Source organism: Eimeria acervulina, genomic scaffold (assembly GCF_000499425.1).
Source record: "Eimeria acervulina Houghton genomic scaffold, Eah_scaff214, whole genome shotgun sequence".
NCBI classification, from domain to species: domain Eukaryota; phylum Apicomplexa; class Conoidasida; order Eucoccidiorida; family Eimeriidae; genus Eimeria; species Eimeria acervulina.
This window is the reverse complement of record NW_013550029.1, coordinates 2,230-12,955: the sequence shown is the minus strand read 5'-3', so window position 1 is coordinate 12,955 and position 10,726 is coordinate 2,230. Positions and strand designations below refer to the sequence as shown.

Sequence of the window (10,726 nt, the reverse complement as noted above, 5' to 3'; positions counted from 1 at the left end):
CATATATATATGTATGTATGTATGTATATATATATATATACATACATACATACATATATATATGTATATACATGTATATATATATATATATATATATGTGTGTGCCTATACATTTATATCAACACGTCCCTATATATATATATATATTATATATATAATATATATACACGTATATATGCATGTGCATATATATAAAGGCCGTAATATATTGAAAAGAAGGTTTTCATAGGCGTATATATATATATATATATATAATAAGAAACTCCATATACATATATATATATATATATATATGAAACTCCAACATATATATATATATATATATATTATATACATATTATATATGTATTAAGGCCCTAATATATTGAAATGAAAAGGCCTTCATATAAGCCTTAATACATTGAAATGAATGCCTTAACATTATATATATATATATATTATATATAATTATATATTATATATAACTATATATTATATGTTATATATAACTATATATATATATATATATTAATTTAATATATTGGTCTTAGGGCTTCTATAAATTGTTTATGAAAATTGCAGCCTGCAGCAAATCCCTCAGACGAAAGCAGCAACACCTGAGAAGAGAGAGAAAGACAAAAAATAAATAATATTTAAATGAATTAAATAATAAAACAAACAATAAAACAAACAATAAACAATAAAATAAACAATAAAATATATATATAAATAACAATAAAACTAGCAAACAATTCAAACAAATAATTGAACAAACAAACAAACATACAAACAAACCAAAAAATAATTAAACAAACAAACAAACAAACAATAAAACAAATTTAAAAAACGAGCAAGAAGGCAAATAAAACAAGCAATAAAACAAACAATTAAAAAGCAAGGAATGAAAAAGAATAAAACACACAACAAAACAAACAGAAACAAGAAACCAAAGTTGAGGGGCAGCCATGCATGCATGCAATTGTCTGTGTTCTGCGGTGTATAGGCAGCCTCCAAGCTGCATTATAAATGAAATATATTAACAGCAAAGGCAGCAGCAACACAAAATAAAGAAATCAACAAACCTTATAATGCTTCACTCTCCGCCGAAGCCCAGAGGGCCCGCTGTGTCCTCAGAGACGTCTTCACTGCTCACCCTTTATATAAAAAGCAACAACAACAGCAGCAGCAGCAGTAGATGCAGCAGCAGAAGCAGGAGCAGCAAACAGCAGCGGCAGCAGAAGCAGCAAAAGCGAGAAGCAGAAGCACAAACAATCAACAAACGCACTACAGCAGGTGCAACAGCAGCAGCAAAAGCAGCAGCAGCAGCAAAAGCAGCAGCAGCAGCAAAAGCAGCAGGAGGCAGCAGCAGCAACAGCAGCAGCAACAGCAGACAGCAGCAGCAGCAGCACTTGATGAAATTCAGCTCACGGTTTGGCCCCCTCAATTTGTCTGTCGAATTTTTCGCTGTCTTCTGCTCGCGGTTGGTATATCTGCAGCAGCGAAATAAGTAAAATATAAATATAAATATAAATATAATAATATAATAATATAAATATAAATAGTAAAAGAAGAAACAAAGAAAGTATCATTAAGCCGCAAGTTCAACTGACCACCTCCTCAGCAAACCCTTTTTAGATGTATGCACATGCTAAAGGCTTGCTGCTGCTGCTGCTGCTGCTGCTGCAGCAGCAGCAGAAACAGCAGGAGCACCAGCAGCAGCAGCACTATCACCTCCAGCAGCACCACCACCACCACCTCCAGCAGCACCACCACCACCACCTCCAGCAGCAGCACCACCACCATCACCAGGAACAGCAGCAGCAGCAGCAGCAACAGCAGCAACAACAGCAGCAGCAACAGCAGCAGCAGCAGCAACAGCAGCAGCAGCAGCAGCAGGAAATGTACCTGAGGCGACACATTCCAAATTTCAGCATTTCCTCTGGCGTCTCCGACTGCAATTCTTCGGCCGTCGCCAGACCAAACAATTTTACTTTTTGCTGCATGCACTCCGACAGCCACTTCAGGCTTGGGGCTGCTGAACACTGGCCTCTGCAGCAGCAGCAGCAACACAAGCAGAAGCAGAAGAAAAAGCAGCAGTTGCAGCAGCAGCAGCAGCAGGAGAAGCCGCAGCAGTTGTAGGAGGAAGAGCAGCAGCAATATAGCAGCAGAAGCACAGAAACAACAGTCGCAGCAGCAGAAACTGTGGCAGCAGCAGCAGCAAGGAAAACAGACAATCAACAGGCAATTAAAACAAACAAACAAACAAACAAAAAAATAAATAAATAAATAAATAATAAATAATATTTACCCCCCAGTCATTAGCGAGGTTCCAGATGTCCACACTTCCGCTGCCGCTCGCACTTGCGAATATTGCTGCGTTCGTTGGATGCCTATAAAAGCAGCAGCAGCAGCAGAAGCAGCAGCAGCAGTAGAGGCGGCAGCAGCAGTACCAGCACAAGCAGCAGCAGCAGAAGCAGAAGCAGCAGCAGCAGCAAAAAGTAGCTCGAAGCTGTGGATCGTCATTCTCCGTTGACACGGCGAAGCAGCAGCAAAAGTGCAGCAGCAAATCAAACTGGTGCTGCTGCTGCTGCAGCAGATTAGTAGCTGAACCTGCTGCTGCAGCAGCGAGGGACCGTACTTACTATGCATGCATTATAATAGCACAGGCAAGCCGAGTCAACAGCAGCGGCAGCAGCAGCAACAGCAGCAGCAGAAGCAGCAGCAAGAGCAGCAGCACCAGCAGCAAACCCACCACTTAACGTCGTATACGTAGGCGTCTCCGCCTTCAAAGGAAGCCAGCGGCTCCCCCAGGTTCTGCAGCAGCAAAACACCAAATTATGTACAAGCACAGCAAGACAGACAGCAGAAAAATTACTGCATGCAAATGCAGAGACTCCCCGTGCAGAAGCAGCAGCAGCAGCAGCAGCAGCAGAAGCAGCAGCAAAAACAGCACGGGAAACAGCAACATGATGAGAAAAACCAGCAACAGCAGCAGCAGCAACAACAACAGCAACAACATCACCAGCTGGAGCAGCAGCAGCAGCATCACCAGCAGCGGCACCAACAACAACAGCAGCAACAACAACATCACCAGCGAGATCAGCAGCAGCAGGAGCAACAGCAGCAGCAGCATCAGGAGCAGCAGCTGCAGCAGGAGCAGCAACAGCAGGAGCAGCAGCAGCAGCAGCAGCAGTGTACCTTGCTGCTCCAGAGTTTAATAGACCAATCAACAGAAGAAGACAGCAGCAAATGCGAGTAGTCGCTCGCTCCCTCTGCAGCAGCAGAGTGAAAATGAAGAGATGTCACAGCACCACCGTGGCCTTCGAAGGCATCCAATACCCCGGCTTTGCTGCACATACACCCGAAAAAATATAAGAAAATATACAATAAATCAATAAATAAATAAATAGATAAATAAATAAATACATATAGATAACAAATAATTATTCAGAGTAATATAACGAATGCTACAAAAGAAGAAAAAGAAGAAAAAACCGTACAAATGCATGCATTGAAATAAAAAGATATTTACAAAGAATTAAAATAATATGCAGAAACAAAAACACAAGTGAGCAGCAGCAGCAAACGCAGCCACACAAGCCAACGCCCAGAAACAGCAGCAGCAGCAATAAGACAAGCAGCAACAGCAGCAGCACAAGCAGCAGCAGCACAAGCAGCAACAACAGCAGCAGGGAGTGTCTTAGAGTCCCCGCTGCATCCGCTGCTGCATTAGCTGCTGCATTATTTTCTGCTGCTGCATTATCTGCTGCTGGACTATTATCTGCTGCTACTGCATTATCTGCTGTTGCTGCATGATTAGCTGCTGCTGTACGATTAGCTGCTGCAGCACTAATAGCTGCTGCACTAGCTGTCTAATCTGCTGCACTAGCACTAGCCGTATAATCTGCTGCAGCACTAATAGCTGCTGCATTAGCCCTCTAATCTGCTGCACTAGCACTAGCCGTATAATCTGCTGCAGCACTAATAGCTGCTGCTGCACTAGCTGTCTAATCTGCTGGAGGGTTATTTATTCGCTTACTTTCCGTGAATATTTGCTGTCATGATGAAGCCGTCTTCTGCGCCTAAGAGCAGATAATTTACTTCAGCCTCAGCAAATGCAAAACACTCTACGCACACTTCTCTGCTCCCTCTCTTCAAATCTAAAGTCTCCTGAAGCACAATAATAATAATAATAATAATAATAATAATAATAATAATAGTATTATTATTATTATTATTACTATTATTATTATTAAGTTATGTGTAGTTGTGTGGTTTATTGTAGCAACAGATAGGACATAATCACTCAGCTAAACGCCATATATACATATATACATATATATATATATATGAAAACGTATATATATATATATATATATATATATCGTGACAGTAGAACTGCTACTGTTGCTGCTGTTGCTGCTGCTGGTGCTGTTTCTAGGATATATTGTTTAGGGTCTAGGGTTCAGGGCTTACTGTTTAGGGCTTAGAGTTTAGGGTTTATTGTTTAGGGTTTATTGTTTAGGGTTTATTCTCTGGGGTTTATTCTTTTGGGTGTAGGGTTTAGGGTTCAGGGTTTATTGTTTAGGGTTTTTTAGTGTTTATTGTTTAGGGTTTTAGGGTTTAGCGTGTAGGGTTTAGGGTTTAGGGTTTAGGGTTTAGGGTTTAGGGTTTACAGCGGGTTGTCCCATCATTTGCAAGGACCACTGACAGAGACGGCCGTCTGTATCTACGGAGACTAAATTGTGTGCATTCTTTGTTCCTACTAACTCCAGTGAATACACCTGAAGAAGAAAATAAAATAAAATAAAATAAAATAAAATAAATATATCTTTTCTTTCTCTTTATCAGTCTTTCTTTTGATTCCCTGAGGAAGAAAAGTAAAAAGAAAGATATATATTTTTCTTCTTCTTTTTCTTGCTTTATATTCAAAGACAAAATATATCTTTTCTTTCTTTTCTTCGTTTTCTTGCTTCATATTAAGAGAATAAATATATCTTCTCCTTCTTTTCTTCTCTCTTTTGCTTCTATTTTCTTTATTTCTCTCTCTAAATCTTCTTTATTCCTCCTCTTCACCGTTTTGAAGTCACCAACTTTCTCTTTTCCCCCTTCTCTATTTTTTATTTCTTTCTCTCTTCCTCTTTACTTTTACTCTTGCTTTCTTTCTCTGTCTCTGTCTCCCTCGCTCTATATATATATATATATATGTACATGCATATATATATATATATATATGTTTGACTCACCGCACTTGCATGCCCTCTAGAAGACAATGGCGTTCGCTGCACTGGCTTCCGCTGCAGCAAACAGCAGAAAAGCAGCAGCAAAACAGCAGCAAAGCAGCAGCTTAGACAAAGCAGCACCCCTTCCCCTTACAGCTGCCACAGCACCAGGCGACTCTCCCGTTACATCATAGCACTAATAGCAATACAAATAACAATAATAAAAAAAAATAAATAAAAATAATAACAATAATAAAACAAACAATAAATGAATAATTAAAGCAGCTAAATAAATAAATAACATAAACAGCTGAATAAATAAATAATAAACGAACAAACAAATAAATAAAATAAATATGCATGCAAGAACTACCTGCACTCGCCAATCCCAGATGACGATGCTTCCGCTGTATGTACCGCCAACCACAACATGGGGCTCAAATTTATTGAATAAGGCGCTGCATACAGAAGACTGAAGGAGAAAGAAAAAGAAAAAGAAATCGATAAACAAATGCAGACAGATTTATATAAGTGGAGACGCCATTGTCTAGCCCTAACTGCTGCAGCAACAAACCAGCAGCAGCAGCAGCAACAGCAGCAAAAGCTGCTGCAGCAACTCTATACCTCTAGCAACACGAATAGCAGCTGTAACACCAGGATGAACAGCAACAGCAGCAACTCTATCTCTAGCGGCAGCAGCACCAGCAGCAGCAGCACCAGCAGCCGCACCCTTTATTCTTTTTCTCAGAATATAATACGTGATTATTGCATGCTGAATTATTGTGTTTAGGGTTAAGAGATTGTGTACAATAAAAAAATATTTTATTTTATTTTAGTGTTGTGATATGTAATAACTTAATGCTTCTTTTCTTACCTGACAGGTAAGCGCATACTCAGGTCTATCTTTCATTGCTAAATTCCATACTAAGACGCAGCCTGCTGGGCAATTTTCATTATTATATTTGCTGCAAGGGCCTCCATAAGCAGCCAGAAATAACTCAGGAAATGTCTGAGAAAAATGCATGTCTGTGATAGGGCGGTTTGGGGAATATCGACGGTCTCTGTACACCTCCATTAACATCGCTAAATCAACAGACCTGCATGCATTCGCATATATCATAATATGCAAACTAAAGCATGCATTTGCATGCACTTCCATGCAAATGCAACCCCTAAACCCTAAACCTTAATTAAACCTAAAATCCTACACCCTAAATCCTAAGCCTAAAACCCTAAACCCTAAACCCTAAACCTAAAAGCCTACACCCTAAACCCTAGAGAGAGGGGTCTGCTAATAAAGCCTTGTGTTTCCCAGCAGCAGTAGCAGCAAAGCAATGCCAGAACAGCAACAGCAACAACATCAAATAAAGCAGCAGCAGCAAATCAATAAAAGAAAACAAATAGCAGCAACTCACTCCCCATGAACGCCCGCATCTGTGCCTTCATAATCTGCAAAAGGATTAAATACCTCCGCCTCTCCCAGAGTCCTCTCAACCTGTACAGACACCAAAGCTTGCGAACAAATGCATGCGCATGCATGCATGCATGCAGATCTGCTGCATGCAGATGTGCTGCTGAGGCAGCAGCAACAGCAACACCAGCAGCAGCACCAACAACAGCAACAGTAGCAGCAATTGCACCAACAGCAGCAACAGCACCACTAGCAGCAGGAGCAACAACGCATGCACATACAAGAGGAAACGTAGAAATCCAAATAAAACGAACAGCAGCAACACCAGCAGCAGCAGCAGCAACAGATGCAAAGAAAAGAAGAGAAGAGAAGTAAAAGAAAGAAAAGAAATGAAGAAAATAAATATAAAAAAGACAAACCAGCTTCGTGGAGGTGGTGAAGAAGTCGCGAAACTCCGCAGTGGCCATCAAACGACGCCTCTCTGCCTCACCCGCAATATCTGCAGCAAACAACGCAGTAATAAATAAATAATAATATATTTATATTTATACTTATATTTATATTTATATTTATATTTATATTTATATTTATATTTACATTTACATTTACACTTATATTTATATTTATATTTTATACGATGCAATAAACATAAATATTATATAAAATTAACAAACAAATATAATAAACAATTAACAAACAAATATAATGTACAACAAACTAGAGCTTGCAAGGGGTTTTGCTGAGATGTCTTTGTGATAACGGCACATGCTGTCAACTTTGCTGCATTTGTTTATCCCTCAGCAAAATGAAAAACAAATAAAACCATCAAAATAAACTCCTCTCACAACAACAACAAACACCACTCATGCATGCATGCATGCATGCATGCATGCACAAATATTATGAGCGAGAGCAGCGCAGCAGGAAGGAAGCATACGAAAGGCTTTGGAGGAAGCAGCAGTAGCTGCTGGCGGAGCAGCAGTAGCAGCAGCAGCAGCAGCGCGGCCGCGTCCCAGTTCTGCTGCAGGCAGCAGCGGACTCGTCACCTTCAGCGTCAGGGCCTTAGTAAGGGTGTTTGCCGCCTGCAGCAGCAAACAAACGAATAATAAACAGCCTTGATCTTTACTTATCTTTGTCTTTATTTGGCTTTGTCTTCCTTTGTCTTTGTCCTTATTTGTCTTTATCTGAATTCTGCTTCAGCTTACTGTTAGCCCCGCCTCCCCTTCACTGCTCGGGGTGCGCTCTGAGGCCTCAGCGCTGCCTTCTATGCATGCCTGAACCCCACGACTGAGGGTTTCAACTGCCTGCATGCAAAGTCACGCAGCAGCAAACAGCAAATAAATAAACCTCAAGCTCCTGCTGCTGCTGCTGCTGCTCGCTCCTGTAGCAGCAGCGCTGCACCAGCGGCAATGGCAGCAGCAGCGCTGCAGCAGCAGCAATAGCAGCAGCAGCGATGCAGCAGTAGCAAATGCTCCACAGACCCTCGCAGCAGCGCAACTCCACTCACCAGCTCATCGTTCTAGCATCCTATGTCAGCGCCGCAGCAGCAACAGCAGCAGCAGTAGCAACCGCAGCAGCAGCAACAGCGGCAGCAGTAGCAGCGGCAGCAGCAGCGCCGGGGCAACTTGCCTTGGGGCGAATTGCTGTGTCTGTCTGTTCCAGCTTCGCGAGTTTAAACCCGAGTCCACGGTGACTGCAGCAGCAGCAGCAGCAGCATCAGCAGAGCACGTAGTAGAGTTTCCTCTTCTGCACTGCCGGCCCCTAATCCTTCTGTCTAAAGCAAATACACTGCACTGCAGTGTACAGACAGACTGAAACCAACGACAAAGAGAGTGCTAAAGGAAGCTACACCCTCCCAGCAGTTGTAGGGCCCCATACAACTGCTGCATGCATGCATGCATGCATTTATGCATGCGTTTGATAGATGTCGCGCTGTTGCAGCAAAAGCTACTGCAGCTGCAGCAGCAAAGCTGTCTCACTCTAGAGCCGCTGCATGCACCCCAGAAGGTCGTGCGGAAGCTCCAGGAAGGGCCTTAGTACCGGGGGCCTGGCTGTCTGCTGCTGCTGTTGCTGCTGCTGCGCCTCCGCCAGCAGCCAGCGGCTGCGGAGCCGGCTGCTCCGAGTGTACAGACGCTAGCACTTCGTGCAGCAGCGACGCGACGCTCTGCAGACAGCAGCAGAGGCCCCTCTATCAGCAGCAGGATACGCACAAGCCCTCAACTGCAGCAGCTGCAGCAGCTGCAGCTGCAGCAGCAGCAGCAACCGCAACACGGTCAACGCCCCACCTGAGATATGTCGGTCTCCTCCCCAGCAGCAGCACCACCACCACCAGCATTTCCGTAAGCTAAGACACTCTCCCTTACAGCATCTGAAGCCTTGCCCTGCAGCTGTCGCACGTGCTGCTGCTGCTGCTGCAGCTCCTGTCGTCGCTGCTGCAGCCGCTGTCGCAGCTCTTCCCTCTCCTGATCCGTGAGAGGAGCTGCTGTACTACTTGCCGACATTATGCAAGCCTGTGATTCAAAAAGGAATGAAGTCAATCCGGGTGTATAAACACTGCCCAGCTAGGGTTTAGGGTTTAGGGTTTAGGGTTTAAAGCCCCACCCTTTGCAGCCTCCTCCTCCTCCAGCCAATAAACTCCCTTTGATTGAACCGCTAGCTAAGCAAACAGTCTAACGGCCTTCTGTATGAAAGTTAGCCGGGGAGTGATAGATATACTTCATTATGAGTAAGGCTGCCAGGGGCGCATAAGCAGCAGCAGCAGCAGCAAGAAGCTGCTTCTGCTGCTGCTACCGAGCTGCTGCCTCAACAGCAAAAGCCAGGGTTGCAGCAGCAGCACAAGTTTCTCCTCTCTGCCTCCGTTGTCAAGCAGCAAGCAGGTGGCTGCGCGAGGTGATGCGCTTTTCCCGCCTCTTAGGAGAAACCTTTTGGGGTTTTAAAATTTAGTTTATTTGCTTCTTCTTTCAGAAAAGAAGGAAGAAAAACAAAGAAAGAAAACATGCAGACTGCTGCGCCTTGACTCGCGCTGGTCTATGTCCCGGCCCCGGCGGTCAGTGGGAGTAGGATAAGAAACGCCTTCAAGGTCTTCTAGAAATCTTTGCTTAAATAAATAAATAAAGAGAAAAACTTAAATAATATATCCATATGCAGCTCAAGACGAAGCATTATTTATCATCGGCAGCCGTTTCGCCTGTATACCTCAGTTGCGTGTGCCCAGCGTAGCAGCAACCGCTCCGGTGTTGGCTGGTAATATGTATGGGTTTTACTACGTATATAATCGTAGAAAGATGAATTAAAATAATAAATTAAGACAAAAACAGCTGAATCCGCTGCTTTTTTTAGTATTTTCTAAAGCCATCACAGCGAATGGAGGCAACAAGGCACATGCTTGAATGTCTGCGGCGCGTTCAGATCGCGAGCATCTCGCATGCATGCAGCGTTGAATTCGAAGAATAAATTTTACGTATTTTAGAATTAAACCCTAAAATATCTTCTATTTAAACTCATTTGAAGCATTTATTAATTCAGTATTCAGGCGGCCTGCGACGCGGCTTGCTCAGTTAAGGGGGCCTCTTCATTCGTGAATATGAATACACAACAGCATAATATACAAATAGCAGATAAAGGCAAGCAGAAACAAATAGCAGCCCATACGCCTGAAATACCTTCTTTCGTGCAGTGTTGTGCTGTTGTTTCCTGCGAAATGTGCAGATTCAATGGGTCGGTAAGCTGAGACAAAAGAAATGCATTGTTGAGGCTAATACAGCAAACAACTGGCTGCATGCATGCAAAGAAGCAGTTTCTCCTCTTTCATGTTTATTATATGGTTGCTTGGGGGTCCGTACACAAGCCGCTTCCCTTCTACAAGCATCTCTCCCGGTATGAAAGTCTTCTTAGTGAAGATAAACAGCAGCGAGTGTAGCTACCGCTCGCCAGCAGCACAGAAGCACATCACAGAATATATTTTGCTTTTTATCACAAGGCAAAAGAGAGAAAAAAAGAGAAGAGATGAAGCGGCAGCGAAGCAAATGAGGTTGCTTAAGTCTGTCGTTTTGTACCAATTCAGCAAGAGCGCAAAGAATTCTATATATATATACATATATATATATATATATAT

The 10,726-nt window shown here is 42.8% G+C and overlaps 1 protein-coding gene across 1 annotated transcript; it reads right to left on the bottom strand.

Annotated features, from left to right (window-relative positions):
• Nucleotides 1-1,072: 1,072 nt before the first annotated feature.
• Nucleotides 1,073-9,113, bottom strand: EAH_00025880 (dynein intermediate chain, putative; the record flags this gene model as incomplete). The annotated part of the gene is made up of 15 exons (XM_013396575.1): nucleotides 1,073-1,133; nucleotides 1,408-1,469; nucleotides 1,885-2,028; nucleotides 2,288-2,369; nucleotides 2,732-2,793; nucleotides 3,178-3,328; nucleotides 4,019-4,149; nucleotides 4,656-4,763; nucleotides 5,226-5,276; nucleotides 6,076-6,298; nucleotides 6,617-6,696; nucleotides 7,032-7,111; nucleotides 7,550-7,694; nucleotides 7,818-7,916; nucleotides 8,898-9,113. The coding sequence occupies 15 exons, from the start codon at nucleotides 9,111-9,113 to the stop codon at nucleotides 1,073-1,075; spliced, it is 1,695 nt and encodes a 564-aa protein (XP_013252029.1).
• Nucleotides 9,114-10,726: the final 1,613 nt, after the last annotated feature.